General features: G+C 38.6%; 2 protein-coding genes across 4 annotated transcripts in view; one reads left to right on the forward strand and one right to left on the reverse strand.

Annotated features, from left to right (window-relative positions):
• Positions 1-17384, forward strand: part of FBXL13 (F-box and leucine rich repeat protein 13) — a 248478-nt gene extending 231094 nt beyond the window's left edge. The window contains exons 19-21 of the mRNA XM_004739587.3: positions 3047-3181; positions 8838-9001; positions 16994-17384. Coding sequence (XP_004739644.1) covers positions 3047-3181; positions 8838-9001; positions 16994-17183 — 489 coding nt within the window. The 3' untranslated portion in view covers positions 17184-17384. The remainder of the gene's footprint in view (positions 1-3046; positions 3182-8837; positions 9002-16993) is intronic.
• A 4954-nt stretch (positions 17385-22338) lies between these two features.
• Positions 22339-24628, reverse strand: part of FAM185A (family with sequence similarity 185 member A) — a 59461-nt gene continuing 57171 nt past the window's right edge. For all 3 annotated transcript variants that reach the window (XM_045089702.1, XM_045089703.1, XM_045089701.1), the window contains one exon: positions 22339-23356. In XM_045089702.1, the coding sequence (XP_044945637.1) occupies positions 23244-23356 (113 nt within the window). In that variant the 3' untranslated portion in view covers positions 22339-23243. The remainder of the gene's footprint in view (positions 23357-24628) is intronic.

Consider the following 24628-nt stretch of genomic DNA (forward strand, 5'->3'; position numbering starts at 1 on the left):
ATCTGCAGTGACTTATGCCAAACACAAAGCCCGAGACCAATCTTTATGCCTCAGATTTTCCATGGATGAGAATGCTACCATGAATGTATCATAGACCTTCTAATACGTTTTTATAAGTTATTCTTTAATTTTAAAACCTCTGAGAAAGTTCAACTTCAAAGAATATCAGAGGTTTTAAAAAGACTTGAAGCAGAACTGAGTCAAGCAGTCCAAACATGGACAGATGTAACATGTAACTGTAAGGGTTTTCAGACACTAAGCGCCTTGAATCTCTCTTTAAAGCTCACTTCATCTTTTAATAAATAATTCTTAGCATAAATATTCCTTCTTGTTTTAAATTTTCTCTGGTTCTTTGGACTCTGTCCATTCTCTAAACAGAAAACAATGTTATCCTATCCCTTGTGACCTAAGAATTCCTATATTATTAAAACAGAATTAATTCTTTAAAAAAAAAACACCCAAATTCTTTGTATTCTTGAAGACACTTACAAAGGGTGGACCAATCAACTAATATATATCGAGAACCTACCGAATTATAAATATGATGCTTGTGAAGGAGGTATAAAAATATAGCAGAAAAATTAACAATTCAGGAAACAACAGACGTTGGTAATGTTGTGGAGAAAGTGCAACTCTCTTACGCTGTTGGTGAGAATGCAAACTGGTACAGCCATTCAGGCAAAAGTGGAGTTTCCTCAAGAAGTTAATAATATAACTACCCTACAACCCAGCAATTGCACCACTAGGTATTTATCCAAAGGATAAAAATGTAGTAGTTTGAAAGGGCACGTGCACCCCAATGTTTGTAGCAGCAATGACCACAATAGCCAAAATATGTTAGGACCCCAGATGTCTATTAGCAGATGAATGGATTAAAAAGATATGGTGTGTATATGTGTGTGTGTCTCTCTATATATAATGGAAAATTATATTACTCAGCCATCAAGAAGAATGAAATCTTGCCATTTGTGATGACGTGGATGGAACTAGAGGGTATTATGCTAAGTAAAATAAGTAGTCAAAGAAAGACAAATACCATATGATTTCACACATATGTGGAATTTAAGAAACAAAACAGATGAACATAGGGGAAGGGAAGGAAAAATAAGATGAAAATTGAGAACTCTTAAGAAATAAACTGAGGATTGCTGGAGGGGAGGTGGCGGGGGAAGGATAATTGGGTGTTGGCAGGCATTAAGGAAGGCACTTGATGTAATGAGCATGGGTGTTATATGCAACTAATGAATCACTAAATTCTACCTCTGAAACAAACAAACAAACAAACAAACAAACCTAATAGCGTTCCACACAATACCTCTGAGATACTTCCTGGATTTGTTTTGAAAAACTTGTTAAATCTCCAAGCTGAGATTCAAGACCAATAATTCCATTCCTTCAAAGCCAGAATCCCCTCTGTACCACCACCGGGTGTGCTCTCTATACTTGGTTATCTCCAATGACAGGGACCTCACTGTCTACTGACAAGCTGTCCCCTCCATTTTTTGACACCACTTAGTTGCTAGAGAAGACAGATCTCTACACAAATTAGTTAGCCACAATACAGGAATAAGTCAAGGACTGTAACTGCTGAATCCGTTGAAAAAGACAAGTTCCACATGAGCTGAGAGGAAAAAGGAATCGCTGTTTGTTATGTTGGTCAGGAAGAGACAGTGATTGAGGGTTAAATTACCAAAAATTTTTAGTACTATCTTTTGCCTCCTGTGCTAAATTGCCCCTGGAAATTTTCCCTCTTTTACTAACTTGCAAAAGAAAATAGTGGGCTGACTGGTTCTTTCCAGTCTTCTTTAGGGCTAAAAAAAAAAAAAAAAAAAAAAAAAAAGACTGTAAATTAGCATATTCAGTGGGAGGGAAGCCCACTCGTAGTCTTACCAGTGGAGTCATCCTGATGGCCATCAAGTGATCCAACAGCCCAGGTCTCTCCCTCAGGTCTGAGAGGAAAATGACATATAGTCTGATGGACATCCATTTTTACATATAAACAAGTAATGTCTTACTAGTAACTCACTAGTTACTAAAATCTAATACTTATAACTAAAATTAATGGTCAACTATCACTTACTGAGATCTCCAATTTAGTATTCTAAAAATCTGAGCTGCTTCTCAATGAGCCAAAACCTCTAGAGTGACTGGGCACCTGTTGATAATTTCTAGTTTTTTATAATTTGGGGGAGGGACTTTTATAAGTACAGTATTAGTATAGCTTGAGTTGTTCATGGTTTCCAACTCCTACTCATTTTGACTTAGGATATTTTTACAACTACTATTAGATTTACTTTTGTGGATCTTTTTGTTCTTGTATAATTGCTGGCTTGTAAACTCTTGTTATTTCTTCATGGATTCTTCTCACACAGTTCTTGCTTTTAACTGAAAAATGAAACTTAAGAACTACTAAGGTAAAGGGAAGACGTTCCAATCATTTCTAGGCCTTTGTTAGTCCTAGAAACTTCAGGTGAACATTTTCATATTTCAGGACAATGCTAGAGAATAGATATTATTTTCCCTGATTTAAAAAAGAAGAAACTGAGGGTCAGAAAAATGACGTGACTTGCTAAAGTTTCAGAGCTAATCAGTGGTGGAAATGAAATTAAAACTCAGGTCTACCTGATTCCAAAGACTGTGGTCTTTCTGGTATATTAATACCATCAACCCCAGACCCAGAGTGTCTCCCATCGAATTCTCCCCTCCAGATTCCTTTTCCTCCAGTCATTTGGCTAATATAACTCTAATAATTATTAAACACCTGGGTAAAATCTCATTAGCACTAAATTCAGGAAAACCAAATTCTGTTAACAGGAATTTGAATATTGCTAAGCTGTTAAGCTGGTATGTGAATGTCTTTTGTTCAAAAAAAAAAAATGGATGTAATTGCTTTTTTATTTTCCTCAACACGATGTAACATATCTCTATTTCAGGGACTGAAATGCATACTAAGTAAACTGCTATGGGTAAGGTAGCTCCAGATATACACAACATACAAATAAAGACTAAGAGGAAAAAAACCCTCTGACTTTGGAATTTCTTGCAGGCATTCTGCAAGGGCTCACTGATCTTAGAACATTTGGATGTCTCTTATTGCCCTCAGCTGACAGATGAGATTATTAAAGCATTGGCCATTTACTGCATTTGCCTCACATCTCTCAGTGTTGCTGGCTGTCCAAAGGTACGTGCAGGAGTCAGAGCTCAGACAGGTCCAGCTGAAGCACAAAGAACCCAGGCAGGGCAGTAGGCAGGGGTTAAACACATCAAAGAACACGTTTACTTTGTTATGCCTGAGGTATTCGTTACATTTTTTTTTTCCTTTCTCCAAACTGGAGATAGCTTTATGATTTCATTTGTTTCAAAGTAGAATTTTCAAAAAGTTAAAAACAATTCTCACTCAAATATGAAAATGTGTCAAAGGTTTATTTAATTCATTAATGAGAGAACCAGCAAAATGGTAAAATAAGTTCATAGAGCATTTGATCAAACCAAGTAGTTGTAGGAACTGAAGAAAAAGGATGCTGGAATATGATTGTTGGGTAGATCTAAAATTGGTTAATGTCCTCTAAGGTACTAAGCCCATAACCTAGAAGTTGTAGTTTCTACCAGATAGAAATAATTTACATTTTTCCTGGACAAAAATGTAACAGGTTACAACAGGTAACTTCACTGAGTTTTGGCCCTAGTTGACAGTCATTAGTACGGCATAATTCCTTATAAAATTCCTCTGGTAGGCCTGTTAAACAATGTTCCAGTATGACACTGAAAAGACATGTAATCATCTTTTGTCTTATTTCCAGTGCTTGATAATTTTTCTGACATCTGCTTATGAAATAAATACATACTTATTATAAAATATTTGGACTACACATACAAACAAAGAGGAGAAAGTAAAATCTGTTGTCATACTACCATCCAGACATAACCATTATTGGCATTTTATATTTAGTCTTCTAGAATATTTTTCTATGTACACAGAGATTAGATATTGAAGATTTATGTTTTGTCCTTTTTTCTTTTGGAATAGAATCCCCCTTTCCAAAATACATAGTAGCCTACTTTTTTTTCTCTTAAAACACTATGGACATATTTCCATGTCAAGAAACAGAGATCTCTGATTCTGGCTCTAAATGGCAGATAGAATATACACATATAGGTTTTTTTCCAGATTACACATATAATTTTGTTCCCTCTTGAAACCCTACAGAACTGCAGAAGAAGGGTAGGAGCCCCTGTTGATAGGATAAACAGGAGAGAAGACTAGAGTAAGAAAATTTTTGACGTTTGAAAATAGATCGACTAATTTAACAGACCAGAGACTGCTTTGAATTCTAAGCCAACAGTAGAGAGGTGGGGGGAAAATTGATTTATACAATGGTCTTCAAATTTGGTAGCACTGTTTACCCCTGGAACTGGATTAAGAGGGTGGCTAAAATGAGGAAGACTGGGTTAAAAGTTCTTGAGAAATACAGACAGATCCTTGGATTTCCTCCCCTACTTCACACCCCTGGGCCCTGCCCTTCCCTACCTTCACCAGAAGGTTGGGTATTTATTTCCTAGATTCTCAACCCTGGCATTACTGATATTTTGGATGAGATAATTCATCGTGGGGGTTATTTGGTGCCCTGTAGAATGTTTAAGAGCATCCTTACCCTCTCCCCAGTATGTATCCATAACACCTGGTCCCCCACACCGCCTTACCGACAATGAAAAATATCTCCAGATATTGCCAAATGTCCTGGGTGGTGGTGGTGGGGGGGGAACCAAATGCTCTACTACTGGTTCTAAAGATAGTAAAAACCAAGTGTTGCTGGGAGGAACCTGGGTGGCTCAGTTGATTAAGTGTCCAAGTCTTGGTTTTGGCCTAGGTCACCATGATCTTATGGTGACTCAGTGGGGGTCTGATTGAGGATTCTCTCGCACTGTTCCTCCCCCCACTCATGCATGTGCCCATTCTCTCTCTCAGAGGAATGAATAAATCTTAAAAAACAGAACTAAACTAAACTAAACTGAAAACAGAGGGTTGCTGGGCTGGGAGAGATACTATGTATAATTGAGAGTTTGAGTACAAAAGTGAAAATAGGAATTATGTGACCGAATGTTGAATGCAGAGACGCTCAAGTACTCTTCCAACACAGCACCTAGAATGTGGCTGCCAGATCTTTCCCTCCAGGCAGGAGACTGAAAGCCTCTTTTCTGAAGACTGACTAGCACAGGATGAAAGACAGAAAAATATTGACATTTGGGGGTTTATCAACTAATAATCCATCTAACCATTGGAGTTTGGGTAGAGAAGACCTACATCATGCGCTCAGACCTTCTAATCAGTGTTTAACCCTTTTGCTATTGATAAATGGCAGACAATCAAGGATCACCAGACATAACAGAAAAGCCTCTGAAGTAGAACAAATTAGTAGAAAAAACTTGGAGGAAGAAAAATATGCAGAGGGAAGAAAATGAAAAAATCTTTAAAATATCCTCAGAAATTACTAGATCATGAACAACCGTGTTGTCTTCTGTTGTGCACACTGATGGGCTTCTTTTTAGTAAAGCATCAGACTCTCAAGATGGCCTACAGTCTAGCTTGTCTGAAACTTCAGCTTCTCTGCTGTTCAGTTTAGTGCAGTGAGTGGGTGAAGAGAGTGAAGCTAGAACCTCCTAATCCATAGTTATTTGTGCTGTAGTAAGAAACAGGAGGAGATGGGGGAAAAGATGTGGTAAATTGTGACCAAATTAATCTAGAAAGTTCACAGCAAAATTTTTGTTTAATAATGCACTTGTTTAGAACTAGGGAAACCTGGGGCACCTGTGGGGCTCAGTCGGTTAAGTGTCTGCCTTCAGCTCAGGTCATGATCTCAGGCTCCTCTCCCTCTGCCTGCCTTCCCCCACTGCTTGTGCTCTTTCTCTTCTCTTGCTCTCTCTGTCAAATAAATAAATAAAATCTTAAAAAAAAAAAAAAGAACTAGAGAAACCAAGTGTCTTTCTGGTCCGTATCATCTGGTTCTAGAAGTGGGTCAAAGAAATAAGTACACTTAGTGCTGACCGTAGACCCTCTACAGAGTTCTTGTTTTCACTGCACACAGACCTGTAAACACATGGACAGCACATGGTTGCCTGGGAATTACCCTGGCCATAAAGCAGGCACAGATGCGGAATGGGCTTTTTAGTGGCTCTACTAATTAGGGGGAAAAGTAGGAGAATGAGAGAAATAAGGACTCCAGTGACTTGGGGCAGAGGATTTTTTGTTTGATTTTGGGTGTTTTGTTTTGTTTCTTGCTTTTTGGTAATGAGAAGCTCCTTCTATAAACTGTCTTGCAGCCTAGAAACTAAGGAGGATGTTACACAAATAAGATATTATCAAATGAATAATGATTTATATCAAAGATCCAGGATAAAAAAATGGAAGGGGAATAGATTATTCCAGAACCTCAATGTAAGAGAGAAGAAGGGTTTAACTTTACTATCTCTGTGAGTCAAGTATGTATCCTGACTCAGAAGATGTGGTGACCATATATGAAGCCATTGGAATAGTCCTCATGGGGAAAAATCATAAGGCTGTGGGTCCAGTTTAACATATTTTACCTACATTGCTTTTTAAAAAATAAATCTTATTTTACTTTAAATTCCAATATAGTTGACACATAGTATTATATTTTCACCTACTTTGGTTTTGATGAGCCACAAAAGACACTGGTGTCTGGTTCATCATCCTAGGCTAGGTCTCTCAAAAGCCGAGGAGTCAATCTCGAATGGTCACCTTATCCATGTCCTGGAAGGCCAGCTCTTCCTTGCAACCAGCTCACCTCCAAGTTCAGTACGTATATTATGACCCCACCTTACCTAGCACTAAAATGGGAATAAGACTCTCTGCTCAGTAGGACTATTAGGACCTTGTATCTGGGAGTTAAGAATTTAGCCAGTCACCTCCAGTTCGAGTTCCAAGGCCCAACATTGAACATCTTGCGCTTCTGATCTGTGGGAAACGTCAGGCTCCTTTTTCACTCCTTCAGAATCAATAAAACCTAGCTCCCTGAACTCTACCTGTCTGGACTTTTCTATCCTCTCACTATCTTTCTTTTTCTCCACAATTCTGAGGGCTTTTTTTCTATGTCTTTTCAATGATACCAGATCCTCAGAGACCAACATAGCATGGCAGGAATGTCTGAAGGCCTTTTTATGAGAATCAGGCACAGTGTTAAACCTTGGTCCTGAGCATGTTCTGAAAACAGGCCATGCTTAGACAATGACAACATCTATTTTTCCAAACTTAGAAAGTTTACATTTCAAACTGAAGGATTTTATGCATAATTCTCTCAGCTTTATATTAAAAACAAGAGCCAAGCCTCATGGCATGTTTTTTAGAATGTTCAAACATTTAAAATGAGAAATTAAAACCAGTTGGAAAAAAATTCCTTTGAGGAAAGTGATCTCTTTGATTCTACAGCAAGTCTCAGTTTAGCTATGAATTCAAAAGCTAGACCCTGAGTAAGTAAAATAATCTAAGAAGTGGAGTGGAATTATCTCTGCAGAGCATCTGAGCAACCTCTCAAGATGTTGGAGCCCTCAGCAGAACTCCTCAGAGTAAGATTCATGTAGTCTCTGTGGAATCTGCTCTTTCTTCCCCTGCCTGCAAACATCTGTCTCACCTACTCACCGGCTTCCAGACTCTCCACACAAATCATCAGAGAGGTTCAGATTCCTTCTCAGAGTAATCTGACCTTGTCTGCAGGATAACTTCAGGGGATATCTATTTTTTATAGCTTTGTAACATGCTATGTTATTAAACCTGTGTTTCTAAAACGATGATGCCTCAGAGTGGATTTGAGTGTAAGGCCAAATCCCATCATGGCAGCATTTCATGAGTTGCTCATATCGGTGTGACAGGTATTACTAAGGAAGTTTTAATGAAGTTACCCATCCAAAGTAGAGAACTCTAAAACAAAAACAACAGCAAGATCACAAAGTCTGTTGGTGCCACCTGAACCATAGTTTTTCGGTTCTGGGAACAGGTAAATCACTAACGTGAGTTACAGGCTCATCATGTGACAAGCTGGCGCGAGTTTTGATTCTGTTTGCTATGGACTGAATTTTTGCCTCCCACCCATTCATACGTTGAAACTCTCATTCTCAGTGTGATAGTCCTGGGAGGTAAGGCTTTGGGAGGTAATTAGGTATACCCCCTAAATACCTAGGAGGTATACCTAATACCTCCTAGGTATTAGGGTATTACCCTAATAATAATTAGGGTAATTATTATTACCTCGGTAATTATTATGACCTCAGTCATAATAATTGAGGTCATGAGTGTAGAGCCACCATGATGGAATTACTGTCCTTTTAAGTATAGGAAGAAACTAGAGCTATCTCTTTGCCCTGTGAACATACAGTAAGAAAGCAGCCATCTGAAAGCTAAGAGGGTCCTCACCAGACACTCAGTCTGTGGGTAACCCCATCTTGGACTTCTCAGCTTCTAGAACTATGAGAAACACATGTCTGCTATTTAAACTATCCAGTCTAGGGGCACGTGGGTGGCTCAGTGGGTTAAAGCCTCTGCCTTTGGCTCAGGTCATGATCCCAGGGTCCTGGGATGGAGCCCCGCATTGCATTGGGCTCTCTGCTCAGCAGGGAGCCTGCTTCCACCCCACCCCCTGCTTGCCTCTCTGCCTACTTGTTATTTTTGTCTGTCAAATAAATATCTTAAAACAAAACAAAACAAAACAAAAAACCTATCCAGTCTATGGCATCTTGTTACAGTGGCCAAACTGATTAGTACATTATTCTTCTATGGGATGGAGTTCATTGGAAGAATCAGTACTTCACTTTGGCTGTGTGTTCAGATTACAGACGCAGCGATGGAGGTGTTATCAGCAAAATGCCATTACTTGCATATTTTGGATATTTCTGGTTGTGTCCTGCTTACTGACCAAATGCTTGAGGACCTTCAGAGAGGCTGCAAACAACTTCGAATCCTTAAGATGCAATACTGCAGGTGTATTTCCAAGTAAGTATGGACCTGAATACGAAAAGCTCTGAGAACTACTTTCTGAGCAAACAGAATATGTGACGATGCCATTAGTAACAAAGAGTGGCTTTCAGAGGTTCCCATAACTGGCAAAATGTTTCCATTGAAGCAAAAGTTGGGTAAATAAGCCGTCTAAACAAGTAGAAGGTCTCAAGTGTGTACCCTGTGAGTTTTTAAATATAAAGCAGCTATTTGTTTCTTTGTTTAGTTTTTTCCCTATGATGGAGAGGAAAAATGTGAATGTAGTTTTAACTGACCTGATGAAGTAAACTGTGGAGTGTTCAAAATGAGAATTCTTGACCAATCCCTGAAGGTCTGGTTCCTTCCTGCAGGCGGGAAAAATGAATACTAAGAATTAATATTATCAAAGTATAATGAGTTTAAGCACATATATTTCACAGAGGAGCTTTCTTAAGTAAGCAGGCTGGCATGAACTGAAGTATGAGATCTGCTCACTTGAAGCCTGAGGGAAGAAAAATGGTTTCTGTTCCAAAGCTGTATGTGTTAAAATGAAATGCTGGGGGTGGGGGGTGGGGGGAGCACACAAAAATTATTACTTATAAAACAGGCACTCTCAGTGCCAGGCCTGTTCAGGGGATGGCAGCTGAATGAGAAAAAAAGAAGAGGATCTGAAATTTTTTGAAAAGGAGTGGAGACTCAACTCTTCTCAATAGGTCTAGAGATGACTGACACAGATATTATTAACTTCATTGAAAATGGGTACCATGAAATAAGGTCCTGGGAGTCCCTGCCAACCTTGTCATATCATTAAACACACAACTTTGGATAGGATGACAATGAATGAATAACATACTACACAAAGCAGTTTGGCTTCTAATATTCTGACTGCATTTTGACAATTACTTTTTTGGGGAGGTAATATCACTGAACTTCTCATAAGTGGGATTTTAAGTGAAAATTAATGGAGAATTTCTGGCATGAGCCCCTATGAACCTAATTATGGTATGGGATATTAAAACGTGATAAATAATGGCGTTTGGTTAAGAAGACCCAAAATATCTGGTAGTATCCTAATCCTGCCTTTGACTGCTCACTCTGCTTCAAAGTCACTAGATAAAAAATATGTGAAGAAAACAAAACAAGGCAAAGTAAGACTTTACTACTAGCTAGGCTTGGCCAACAAAACCCAATGCAAAACTCTAGTTAACTCTAGTTAACTACAAAACTCTAGCTAACTATGAAAAATTCCTTTCCCCAAGGTAGGACAGCCAGGGTCTTTCTTGTTTTCTACAACGAAGTGTGGCTGTCCCTACCAGCAAGAAGAAAACATGGTCTAGGGCTTGGAGGGGAACTGGCTTTTGTCCATCTCATTGTCTAAAATAGCCAAACCACCTCGGTCTTCCTCATAGGCCCACCCCTGCTAAGCTCCAGTAGGAAAGAGGCCTAATAATCCTTGGATTCTATCTTTGTCTACCAATAAAGAAGGCAGTCCCCACAGTAGAGTGGCTTGGAGAGTCTCAACATTTGCACTAGTAAGGTTCCGAGTACTTGTCTTGACTTCCAGCTTCTAGGACAGGGCACTGTTTTTCAGCCAACGGGCTCCCAAAATACCCGGTCCTGAAAACTCTGGAGAAGTGTTTAGGCCTGGCCAGAGTCAGATTGTTTTGGGGTCAGCTCTAAGGATTATATAGCAGCTTCCTTCTCTGCTTAAATCTTTGGATGAGCCTTTCAAGACTCAAGTACATGACGATGTCTAATCACTTACCTTTCTTGGTTCACTCTAAAAAAGTAGAGTTGTTTGCTCTTACAAGGGCTCATGTGGCTCCCTTAACTGCAGTGGCTCTTTTCTCTGGGTGAAATGGAACATTTGGTAGTCGGAGAGAGGAAATTTTTCTTGTTTGGGAGGAGGTTCAGGGGCTTTGAATCACAAGGTGTTGGACTCCCACACATTTGATTCCATTGGAACATGAAAACATTGTATGATGTGGCTCTTAAAAAATCCAATTACAGCCATCAGAAGAAAATTTTCTATGTATAAATTGTCCCATACTCAATGGGCTCTAAAAATATTGTACCAGCTTTGCAAATCAAAGACGTCTGTGATGCTGAACCAGGGGAGCAGCAAATTTTTGGTTGATGAGCAAACTGGCTATAGCTCTTTTGCAAAAGAGCTTCCAGCATGAGATATGCTGTCATTCTACCAGTCCCAGAGCCTGAAGAGATCACAAGAAGTGGTTCCAGAAGCACCATTTGGAGACACAATCTAGGCTCCTTTAATTCAAGGAGGAATAAGTAGCAACTATGATCATAAACATGTCAAGGCTTATCTGACTAGATCTGAAGCAATTGTGTCCAACCAGCCTTTCAATGTATGGCCCTCTGTGGGAAAAACAAGAAAGCATGGAAAGGAAGAAAAGCATCGTGAGAGAGAGGGAGAAAGACCCAAACAATGGTCTGCACAACCCAGGAGGGACGGAACCACAAAGAGGTAAAAGAGATGTTAAGTCAATAATTAGCAAACAATAGAGGGCCCTTTCTGACATTTTTGTGTCCAGAGTCCAAAACTTTCAACTCTGAAGAGCAGAGTCTTGGTGGCCTCTAGAGCCCCAAAGAGCAGGACAGAGATTTCTGGAAGGCCTTCTGTAAGCAGCTGCTGGCAGCACGGATTACTAGCCAGCCACCCAGAAAGGTCCATTGTTAGGAAATAAAACTTAACCAGAGTTCTCTTCTCCAGCTCATGGAAAAATCTTTGGGGAAAAAGACCTTTGTGATCTGGAACTACTTAATGTTATTATTAGTATAACAAATAATATTTCTTAACAATTATTTGCTATGCATCATGTCAACCCTATTTTATGTTCACCATCTCATCTAATCCTCATAAATACCCACATTACCATAAAAATGAATAAGAAAAGTGATTTAAGCAGCTTAAATAACTCTCAATGTCAACAAACAAATAAAAGAGCTATACTTTGTACCTCTGTCTTTATCATTACTATGTTGCTCTTTTGCCTTTAGATTAGAGATTTTTTTTTTTTTTAGATTAGAGATTTTTAAGCTTTTTGAAAGCTCTAACATTCAAAGGATTTGAAGAAAGGCAGACATGAGTTCTGTTGCGCTCAGTTTACTTGGATTACTGGTGGTCTTTGTGTTGGCTCCAACATCCCCCCCCCCCTTTTCTGCCTACTCAAGAAACTAGGAGGAAATGTGTGTGAGGGCAAGGGAATCACCTCGAACCTCCTTTAATTTATAAAACCCAAAAATCACTTACAAAATTCAGTACCTCATTATTATTAAACATTTAATGGGATACTTCACAATGTTTCTGACATATCATTTTGAAAATCATGTTCTATATTAACTCAGATAAACCTGTCTCACCAATTAAAGGAGTAATGAATACTAACCTCTGCAGCACAGATTTGGTTCCCAAAGCATCTCCTACAAGATCCAAAGAACTTAAAGACACTTAGGGCAAGCCAGAGTGCAAGGGAGTCAAAGGATTCCATATGCACGCTAAGAAAGTCAGAACACCTAGTAATTCCTAACCATGTATTTTCTTTTCATTTCCTAGCTTCCATATATTGACCATCCCGGGACACCAAACTACTTTAAAAGAGAGAAAGAGAGTGTGTGTTCTTTTTGGCAGGAACATTCATTTCTACCTTTTCAAGTTTCTGGATACTGTTCAAAAGTGCATATGTGCAAACACACAGCAAAACAGGATGTTTGAAAAAGAACTCAGAGATATTTGTTGGCAGTGACCATGCTGATCTGTCCTGTTGGCCAGGTCCTGAGTGTTAGGAGTCAGTCCTAAAAGGATGGATGCCAAAGGTCTGAGTAAAGTGGTGAGGGCGGCATGTTCAGGGGCTGTGGATTTTCTAAAAGGTGGAGAAAAAGTGGATTAGGGAGTAGTCTACACTGGCATTCAAATTCTAATAAACCCAGATTTTCCCCAGGACAGATTCAGATTTTCAGTTTTTTTCCCCACTACCCTTGCTGTGAAACCATACACACTTTAAGATATGCCTTAGAAATACTCTAGACTACAGAAAGCCATCGACCTCCTACTTCCTGGCGGAAGAAGGGAAGGGAAGAAGGGTCTGAGACCTGATCCTCTGCTCCTCTCTGGTCTGTAACCATTATCCCCAATGGTCAGGGGACTCTCGGATGTTTAGTTCCACTGAAGATGACTATGGGTAGAACAGAGAGCAGTGCTTACCACTAAGAGCTAAGGTAAGGGTGGCATGGAGACAAGAAACAAGGGATCAGCACCCCTAACCCTTGTGTTTTTCAAGGGTCAACTGTATTTCAAAAAGGGAGGACATTTTTCACGGGAATTTTATCACCTGCTTTTGAGAAAAGGAAGGAGGATCCCTCCCTGCCCCAGCAACAAGGCACTGCCTGCCACTTGAAGTCAGTGAGAAACTGCCACAACCTCAAACTCTTGTTCTTCTCCAATAAACTTTTGTTGAAAACAACCCTCCCCAATTTCCTCCAAAAACATTACAAAAGCTGAGCTTCCCTTTTGGACTTACCTATGGTTTACCATAGATTGCTTGCCCTGAACTGCAATTCCTCTGTTATTCCCAAATAAACTTATTTTTTATCTTAAATAAAACTGCTCTTGCTCTGCTCAAAGTTAACAGCATAAACCATGGAGTACTACCCCCACGGGTAGTGCTCAACATGAAACTCATTTTGATTCTGTCCCACTGCGTTGTAGTTAATGAGCAGTCTTCCCTATTCATTCCCTATTTTTCTTGTCTATATTGAGGATTCCGTATCCCCACCTCTCATGTTTGTTTGTTTTCCCCTCAAACTCCCATTATTTGCCCTAATTATCATCGCATTTACTGGGGCTTGTAGCTTGTAGTATGGCCCATTATTTAAATGTTACTAAATTTAGCATTAAGAGTACTTATCATCCTACAGCTTATCACACCGCTCAAGAACTGTTGCTCTTCTGAGGCCAGTGGTTACATATTCTTTGGTGAATTACTTAAAAATCTTTTACTCCCCAAACTCATCAGTTTCCTAAAGGTCAAGACCATTATTGCCTGTAATTGTACTGGTCTTGTCATCAGTGACACTGAATCCTGACCAACAACTGTGAACTACCGTACGCGTGTCCAGAGCTCTGCTATTTGGGAGGCAGGGGGTCAAGAGGTGCTGGGAATAGCAACCTACGAATGCCTCAAACAAACATGCAGAAGAGAGCAAAAAGGACTTCCCTTGGTGTAAACTGCTGAAATTATCTTGTTTTCCTTGTCATTGAAGATGTCAATGAAGAAATGGAATACATCCTTAAATAACTTATTACCTTCTCAAACAAAAGGAAAATAATAAAGTTTAAAATGACAAACAATTAATGCCATGAAACTATGTACTGGAAAATAATTAACTCCATGATCAACTTCCTATAGAATTCAGAAGGAATTGGGGTTGGGTCTTTACAAGAGGCTGGACTGGTTTGAAGTTTTGAAAGACTGATTGAGTTTAAATAGGCAGACATGGGGTGAAGGGTAACTAATGATGAAGCTCTGTTGCCTAGGGTAGTGTTTTATATTTGAAACTGATGGTGCAAATATTTTATTCTTCAGGTTCCCTCAACACTTGGTATTATGTTGCAGTAAGTACTCAAGGGAAAACAATCTCATGGAAAACACCCTCAAAAACATGGCAATCTCAATTCCATAGAATTGGAAAGCGAGAATAATCTTCAGAAGAAAATGGGGGAGAGCTAAAGATATAACACTATTATAACTGCGTAATGATGTCCTACTTAGAGGACATATAAAGATCATATAAGAAGTTTCAAATGTAGGACCACACTTAAAAAAAATTAAAACATTAACAATGCAAAACTTCATCTTTGACCATAAACTTATCATTTTCAAATTTGAGAATAAGTACTTCTCTAAAGAGAAGACACCTGTTTGTCAAGTTTTAGTGCATAGGATGGGTGGCTCAGAACTAGAAATTTATATAATTTGCTTTTACTCATATGGTTCTTTAAACGTGTGGTTTTTTTGTTTTGTTTTTAGTTTTTGTGTTATGTGATGGCAATTATATATGCCAAAAGCAATGTGGGAAGAGATGGAATTAGCAATGCTATGGTTGTCTCCCTTTTGAGTTTGGTTATAATTTAATACATCTGAAATTTGGTTCAAATGAAATAGCATTTTAAACAACTGATGCATCTCAGCCTTTTCCAATTTCATTGTGCTGCCTGAACTCATATAGCCGTTGAGCACAAATTTAACTCAAAGCACTTGGTAATACCATCTTCTATATCAATGACTATTTCCAGAAGTTTGCAATTAATATAACTCAATGTAAGATATGGTAATAGTCAATTACTCATTTTTTTTTTAAAGTACTGATCTCAACATTCAAACCAACTTCCTAGAAAAATGGCACTGTTCAACCCTTGAAAAGGCACTTTCAAGTTAGATATACTGTTTTTTTTCTGAGGCCATGATACTGTGATTTTATGAGAAATATATTTTGGTCATTTGGATGACCAATATATATTTAGTCTTCCTTCATGGATTTCAGCTCACATCTCCCAAAACCCTTGAAATTTCCTGGTCAATAAGAGCAATGAAAGCATCTTTGTCATAATATTTCATCTTGTCATAATTTCCGGTCTTGTACCCCATTCCTGAAATCAGTTTAGAGCCATAAAGGTTAAATAGGTGCCTTGTTACTTATAACAAACTCCTTCCCACCACAATTGGGTTTATGTTAATGAAGTGACTTTTGGAAAGCACCTTCAGATGGAAGTTGGTTGCTAGGGAAACCAACCATAAACAGAGGGGTAGAACTTTCAGTCTCTCCCTCTGATTTCCTGGGAGGGGAGATTAAATCAATCACCAATGGGCAAAGATTTCATCAAACATGTTCATATAATGAAGCCTCCATAAACTCTTAACGGGGACAGGGTTTGGACAGCTTCTGGTTGGTTCATGTGCATAGATTTAGGGAGTGGTGCATCTGGAGAGGGCATACCCTTTCCCCACACCCTGTCCTATATATCTCTTCCATCTGGCTATCCCTGAGTTACACCTTTTATAATATGTTCCAGTAAGCAAAATGTTTCTCTGAGTTCTGTGACCAACTCTAGCAAATTACTCAAACCCAAGAAGGGAGGGGTTTGGGGGGCGGAGGTGTTGGAACTTCTGCTCTATAGCTGGTCAGTCAGACGCCTGAGCACCAACCTGGACGCGACTGGTATCTAAAGTGGAGGGCAGTCTAGTGAGACCGAGCCTTTAACCTGTGGTATCCGGTGTTGTCTCTGGGTAGGTAGTGTCAGAATTGAGTTGAATCGTAAGACACCCAGCTGCTAAGAAAAACTTGGGGGTGGAAATCCCCCTGCCCCATCTTAAAATGGGCCCAGAACGACTTTTAGATGCTTTTTTTGCGTTCTTCCTTATTTCCTAAGAAAGACAGTAATTGTATTTTTAATCATTTTGGTCACTGACACCTTTGCGAGTTTGATGAAAGTCACAAACTTTCTCCTCAGAAAAATGTATATTAGATACAAAACTGCATGAATTTTCAGGGACTTCATGGATCTCCCTGAAGTTCATCCATGTATCCAACAGGGATCTGTGGACTCTGAGTTAAGGGTTCCTGCATGAGGGGAGTTCACAGGTTGGGTGGTTAGGGTACTCCCTCACCAAAGAAACTGGAAATTCCAGGCAGAACGCTCATTCAAGGGCACTACAGAGTGCCCTCGGTGTTTCCACTCCATTGCCATGCATGGTTTCCTTACCCACTCTCAGAGTCTGTTAATCTCTGAACTGGCTCAACCAGAGGGCTACTGAGCTACTTAAGCTTTGGGACCCTGCATATTTGCATAATTACCCTTACCCTCCCTCTCAGGATTGCAAGAGAGCTGTGACTTGTGACAGTTCTGTAATTCCAAATTTGCTCTAGTTTGAAAATTCTGCATTAGGAATTATTCCTGCAACTGTCTAACGTGAATCACTATTATTGCAGGGAGGCAGCGAAGAGAATGTCGTCTATAGTTCAGCAGCAGGAATATAACCCTAGTGACCCTCCGTTTTGGTTTGGCTATGATTATGAAGGCAAGCCCCTTAAAAAACAAAACGAGGAAACACCACTTAAAGGAGATGAAGAAGTCATACTGACAGAGTCAACACACAATAGTGAAGAGGAACTAGCATGACCTTCAGCCTCAAGCAGGAAGAAGAAAAAAATCTAGAACTTGATAACTTCATCTGATGCAAGTATTTTTACCAGCTGGATCACAACAGTGTAAACAAGCAGCAAACCATCTCCTGATTTTTAGTCCAACTACAGATCTTTCTAAATACATTATTAGTTCTTCTAATTGGTTTAATCATGATTTTTAAAAGCCAAATCAAGTATTGCTACTATGTAATTTTTCCACTTAAATTTACGTTAATCAAATTGTTGTGATGAGATTACCAAATCCAAGGTTACAGTTATCTAAAACAATCCTGAGAGATGTAACATTTTTTAATAAGGAATTTAGAAGCTTTTCTTTACAAAAGAAAGCAGAGTTGGTCCTATGAGACAGCGAAAGAGTTTGAGCCAGGACAATGATTTTAAGAATCTGTGACGATATAAAGTATAGACTTACATTTTTTAACAGAAACAAGGCTTTCTTGCTATTTCCAGATAAGTAACAATAGAACTAAATGCCATTTGACCCTAGACTCACCTCTACATTTGACTTAACAGTCAGGGATAAATTAAATAAAACATGAACTACCTGTGAATTGACAGGAAGTCTGCAATGTTTCAGAAAGGTCTCTTTTTAATCACATTGGTACTACGGAGGAATTTTATTTTATTTTATTTTTTTAAAAGATTTTGTTTATTTATTTGACAGATCACAAGTAGACAGAGAGGCAGGCAGAGAGAGAGGAGGAAGCAGGCTCCCCGCTGAGCAGAGAGCCCCATGTGGGGCTCGATCCCAGGACTCTGGGATCATGACCTGAGCTGAAGGCAGAGGCTTTGACCCACTGAGCCACCCAGGCGCCCCGCTACGGAGGAATTTTAAAAACTAGCTATGTCAAAAAGGTGCTCTCCCCTACTTTATGCTAAGAGGTATGGGTTATTGTGCACCACCTTGTTATTTTTAATAAGCTTTCATCTTTTCACTCTGGGAAAAGATAATAACTACAGAATTCAAATGATTATAGGCTAGTATTATCATTATTGGATATTATGTGATACTACTGTTGACAGGGTCCAGGAAAAAGCCCAGCTCTGTTCTGACTGCCACAAACAAGCTGTGTTGGTAATATTGGATAATTCTTTTAACCTTTCTATTTTCTCCATTACTTACCTTTTTTAAAAAAAATTTAATTCCTGTGTAGTTAACATACAGTGTTATCTTAGTTTTAGGTATACAATATACTGATTCAATAATTCCATATATTACTAAGTGCACATTATGGCAAGTGTACTCTTAATTCCCTTCACCTATTTCACCCATTCCCCCACCTACCTCCCCTCTGGTAACCATCAGTTTGTTCTTTATAGTTAAGAGTCTGTTTTTACATTTGTCTTTTTTATTTGTTTATTTGTTTCTTAAATTCCACATAGGAATGAAATCATATGGTGTTTGTCTTTCTCTGACCTATTTCACTTAGCATAATACTCTCTAGCTCCTGGGGCGCATGGGTGGCCCAGCAGGTTAAATGTCTGCCTTTGGCTCAGGTCATGATCCTGGGGTCCTGGGATGGCACCCTGTGTGGCACCCTGCTCAGCAGGAAGTCTGCTTTTCCCTCTCCCTCTGCCTCTCCCTCTGCTTGTGCTCTCTCTCAAATGAATAAAATCTTAAACCTCCCCCACAAAAGGCACCCTTAAAAAAACTCTCTAGCTCCAAACATGTTGCAAATGGTTAGATTTCATTCTTTTTTATGGCTGAATAATACTCCATTGAATATATATATTCCACATCTTCTTCATCCATTCATCTGTTGATGGACATTTGGGTTGCTTCCATAATTTAGCTATTGTAAATAATGCTGCACTAAACGTAAGGATGTATATATCCTTTAGAATTAGCGTTTTCATATTCTTTGGGTAAATACATGAGTGTAATTGCTGGATCATATGGTAGCTCTATTTTTAATTTTTTAAAAGATTTTATTTATTTGTCAGAGGCAGAGAGCACAGGCAGAGGGAGAAGCAGGCTCCTCACTGAGCCAGTCCCCGACAGGGGACTCAGTCCTAGCTGAGCAGCAGACAGATACTTAACTGACTGAGCCATGCAGGCGTCACTATTTTTGACTTTTTGAGGAACTTCTGCACTGTCTTCCACAGTACCTGTACCAGTTAGCATTCCCACTGAAAGTCCAAGAGAGTTCTTTTTTCTCTATAACCTCACCACTGCTTGTTGTTTCTTGTTTTTTATTTTAGCCATTGCAACAGGTATAAGGTGATATCTCATTGTGGTTTTAATTTGCATTTCCCTGATAATGATGCTGAATGTCTTCTCATGTGTCTGTTGGTCATCTATATGCCTTATTTGGAGAAGTGTCTGTTCATGTCTTCTGTCCATTCTTTAATTGGATTATTTGGCTTTTTGGTTCTTTACATATTTTGGATATTAACCCTTTATCAGATGTCATTTCAAGTATACTCTCCCATTTAGTAGGTTGCCTTTTAGTTTTGTTGGTTGTTTCCTTTGCTATGCAGAAGCTTTTTATTTTGGTGTAGTCCAATATATTTGCTTTTTTTCCCCTTGCCTCAGGAGACCTCCTAGAAAAGATTTTTTACAGCCTGTGTCAGAGAAATTACTGCTTGTGCTCTTCTAGGATTTTCATGGTTTCAGGTTTCACATTTAGGTCCTTAATCCATCTGAATTTATTTTGTGTATGGTGCAGGAAAGTGGTCCAGTTTTCTCAACACCATTTATTGAAGAGACTATCTTTTCCTCATTGCATACTTTTGCCTCCTTTGTCGAAGATTGACCATATAATTGTGTATTTATTTCTGGTCTTTCTGTTTATTTTTGTGCTAGTACCATACTGTTCTGATTACTGCAGCTTTGTAAAATAATTTGAAATCTGGAATTCTGATACATCAAGTTTTGTTTTTCTTTTTCAAGACTGCTTTGGCTATTCAGGGTCTACTTTGGTTCCATACAAATTTTAGGATTGTTTATTCTACGAAAAAAAAATTCTTAGGATTGCTTGTTCTGTGAAAAATGCTGTTGGTCCTTATCTCTTAAGTGAAATTAGTCACTGTCTTCTTGTATCCCACAAATTTGAAGTAAGGATAAACTCAAGGTAAAGAATATGAGTAATTTTGAAAAGTTTAAAATGGGCTACACAAGGTATTGTTATAAGGTTTTCTGTATTAGATAAATGCTTTTAATAATTGATTTTGAAAGTATTACTTAGCTGTAGAATGGTTCCTAGAACCATAGAAGTGGACAGCAGGGGAATCAGCTGAGTAGGAAATTTTTAGACCTGAGCCAAGGAACTTAAGATGACTTAACGGGGTAATTTTTAACTAAATCTAGAGATTTCTGACAGCTGCAGAAAAACTGGCTTCTGATCCCTAAGTGTTTCAAGCACACAACTGGAGAGACCTATAAAAGAGACAACTGCTTTCTTTTTTTTTTAATATAATTTTTTATTTTTTATAAACATATATTTTTATCCCCAGGGGTACAGGTCTGTGAATCACCAGGTTTACACACTTCACAGCACTCACCAAAACACATACCCTCCCCAATGTCCATAATACCACCCCCTTCTCCCAAATCCCCTCCCCCCAGCAACCCTCAGTTTGTTTTGTGAGATTAAGAGTCACTTATGGTTTGTCTCCCTCCCAATCCTATCTTCTTTCATTTATTCTTCTCGTACCCACTTAAGCCCCCATGTTGCATCACCACTTCCTCATATCAGGGAGATCATATGATAGTTTTCTTTCTCCGCTTATTTCGCTAAGCATGATACGCTCTAGTTCCATCCATGTTGTCGCAAATGGCAAGATTTCTTTTGATGGCTGCATAGTATTCCATTGTGTATATATACCACATCTTCTTGATCCATTAATCTGCTGATGGACATCTAGGTTCTTTCCATAGTTTGGCTATTGACAACTGCTTTCTAAAGGAATAAAACCTACTTGGGGAAGACCAAGGGTAAGGAGAAAGATACCCTGTTATGTTCCCTAGAAACCAAGCAGGGTGTTTGGTATTTAACTGTCAAAGCTTGCTCCAAAACTCTTTGAGAAAGATCCTCTTTTAAACAAAAACAGGAGCATATTTGTTCTTTATGAAAAGACAAATTTTATAACTATAAAAATGAAAGAAAAGGGGTAGATGTTAGAAAAGGTGAGCTAAAAGGTTACCAAGAAGCAGAATGAACATGTGGAGAAATCTTCAAGTTCTCAGTGCAAAGCACTCAAAACAACCAAAATATTACTTAGGTCTTCAGCTCTTAAGCATTTGCTATCCATCGGTGAGTATTCAAGAGACTAAAATATGGCAGCTTATCCTTTCTGTTTGGACTTGACTATGTGATTCAAATATGTACAATTCTTTTAATAATTTTAAATACAATTTACAGCTGTTCTGCTCATGACCTTTCTGGCTGTTGTTGACTAATTTCATAAACTTTACTTTTAGTCATGAAAATAAATATTTATATAATTGCATGAGGGTGAAAAAGATTATAAAAACTGCCTCATTGCCTTACAGTTTCCTCTACTTAATAATTTAGCACACTTACACTATAACCACATCAAACAAACATGAATATTGTCCCAACTTCTATAAATTCTGATTTCATGAAGATTGAACTAAAGGAGACTTTGAGATATTCCACAAAGTTCACTTTTTGTCTTATAACTATAAAGTTAAAAATAGAGCTCTAAATATAATATTAACAAAGAGATTATTATAAACCATAGTATTTGAGAAGGTTTATTAGAAAGCATTGTTTAAGAACTGATTTATCCTTATCATTAAAGACATAATCCAAAAGATAGGACTATTTAGTCTTATATAAGTTAAATGTCCCAGAAGTAGACAAGTAAGGTTTGAAAGAGAATTCAGGAAATAACTTTATACAGTACACTTGTTAAAGTGAAAATCAATCTTCATTGTGAAAAATCACTGAATGTTTCTCCTCTTCCCAATGCATTATATCTTAAATTACACCAAAAAAAAAGAAAGAAAAAGAAATCAGTAGCAAATGCATCACATTTCAGATTTTTTTTTTTTTAAGATTTTATTTATTTTATTTGACAGACAGAGATTACAAGTAGGCAGAGAGAGAGGGGAGGAAGCAGGCTCCCTGCTGAGCAAAGAGCCCGATGCTCTTTGAGCCCGGGCTCAATCCCAGGACCCTGGGATCATGACCTGAGCCGAAGGCAGAGGCTTTAACCCACTGAGCCACCCAGGTGCCCCCATTTTAGATGTTTTTATTCACAGCTTAAATTTACACTGTCATAAGAGGCTCTAAGTAGCAAACATGTTATGAGAGCTGTGGTGCAAGACATTCTAAGACAACTTCTCCCCATTACCTATGCCTTTGTATAATCTCTTTCTCCTGAGTGTAAACAGAAATTATAAATATGAGGAGATAGCACTCCCATGATTATGCTACATTATACAGCAAAACAAAGATTATTCTGGGCAGGCTTGATAAAATCAAGTTAAGACCTTTAAAAGCAGTTTCTCCAGATGGCTGCAAAAGAGGTCAGACATACAAAGTACCAGAAACATCCGAATGCATCACTGCTGGCTTAAAGATGGAGAGGGCCACATGAGATGGAATGCAAATGGCCTGTACAAGCTTAGAGGGATCACTGATGGACAGCTAGAAAACAGAGACCTCAGTAGTAGTCAGAGGGAACTGGATCTTGCCAATATAAACAGACTTGAAAGTAGACTTCCCCGCCCAGAGCATCTAGACGAGAACAAGCCTGGGTAATGCCGAGTCCAGCCCTGTCCACCCTGAGCAGAGAACCTAGCCATGCAGGTCTCTTGACCCACACAACTGTGAGCTAAAAGTGTGACTTTAAGACAGTAAGTTTGTGGTAATTTCATGACAGAGCAATAGGAAACAAATATAATAGCTAAATACAAATTTTGAAAAGGCTCCCACAAGACAATTCACCAGTATTCATTCCGGTTTGTTGTTTTCAGCATTTATACGAACTGTGGTGTTTGCATTTTTGTAGTCACAGATCTGCTAATCATTGCTCAAAATTATAAATACAATTCAAATCATTCTCAGTCCTGCAGTTTTAGGGACTGAAACCAGCTTTGACTTCTAAGATTTATAGTGCCTTCTGGGGCATCAGCCTTAATCCATTTTTCATGTTTGCTTGCTTGATTCATGAGCCCTGAAACACAAAATTACACAGTTACATCTTCATTGACAAGAGCAGTATTTGACTACATAGATCCTAACCACACATTTCTGAAACTGAAAAATACTTTGTAACCACAGAAGTCTTAAAAAAGATAATATGAGTTGGGAGAGTTGCAAAGGGGTTACCTGGGCTTGTTCCTTCTTTTCATTCTCTCAGAACAACTGAAAGGGAAGCTACTCTTTATTTGTTTTTGGATTTTTGTGGGTCTTTTTGGTATGCTGGCTTTAAAGAGGTTTAAGTACAACTGACAAACTCTAAGTGCTTAACATATGCAATACAGTAAGGTCTGACATATGTAAAACTCTGTGAAACCATCTCTTCAATCAAAATAATGATCATATCCATCACTCCTACAAGTTGCCTCATACTCCTTTGTCATCTCTTCCTCCTGTCCCTTCCCTACCTGTCACCTCCAGACAGTCCCCCCCAACATCCTAAACACTGATCTACTTTGTGTCACTACAGATTAGTTGCATTTTCTAAAATTTTAATGAATGGAATAAAACCATTTATATGTGTGTGTATATGTATATATATGTATATGTATATATCTGTATATATATATACACACACACAACCATATACATCTATACATGTATGTATATATATATATATATATATATATATATATAAAGTCTAGGTGCTTTCACTCAGCATAATCATTTTGAGGTTCAATCACACTCTGGCAGGTATCAGGTAGTTTCCTGACACACATGCTGATCAGTACTTTGCTGAATGCTCTCAGGCACCCTGTGCAGCTCCCTCCTCTCTTGAATTCTCTCTTGGGAAATCTAGCAGTCCTGGTCTCCCCAGATACTTAGTCTCTTCCTTGTCAGGAGTCTGTCGGGCTCTGTCTGTATTACCCCTTCCTGCCCTGCACCGTGGAAACTCCCTCCAGGTAATATGCTGTAGCAGGCATAGAGCTCACCTGGTCCATTTCCCATCTCTCTTCTAGTTCCATGTTTTTTTCTTTCGATCAAGGTAATTAAGGTGTTATATGTCCTCTTAAGCTCCATTGCCATTCTGGATTTAAGAGACCAGTCAAATCTGAACTGAAAAGACTTGTGAATACACTGTCTCAATTCTTCATACATATTTTCTTTGCTGACTCCAAGCACAAAAATCAGGAAACAATTCTTTTCTTTAGTATAGCTTTTTCCTTTGTTAGTACCATGTGATGTTCCTAGCTGATGAAAAGGTGCTTTGTACCATCCAGTCTTCCTGTCAAGTGCTTCTTTGATA

The sequence above is a fragment of the Mustela putorius genome, unplaced genomic scaffold (genome assembly GCF_011764305.1).
Source record: "Mustela putorius furo isolate JIRA1106 unplaced genomic scaffold, ASM1176430v1.1 tig00003845_pilon_pilon_pilon, whole genome shotgun sequence".
NCBI classification, from domain to species: Eukaryota; Metazoa; Chordata; class Mammalia; order Carnivora; family Mustelidae; genus Mustela; species Mustela putorius.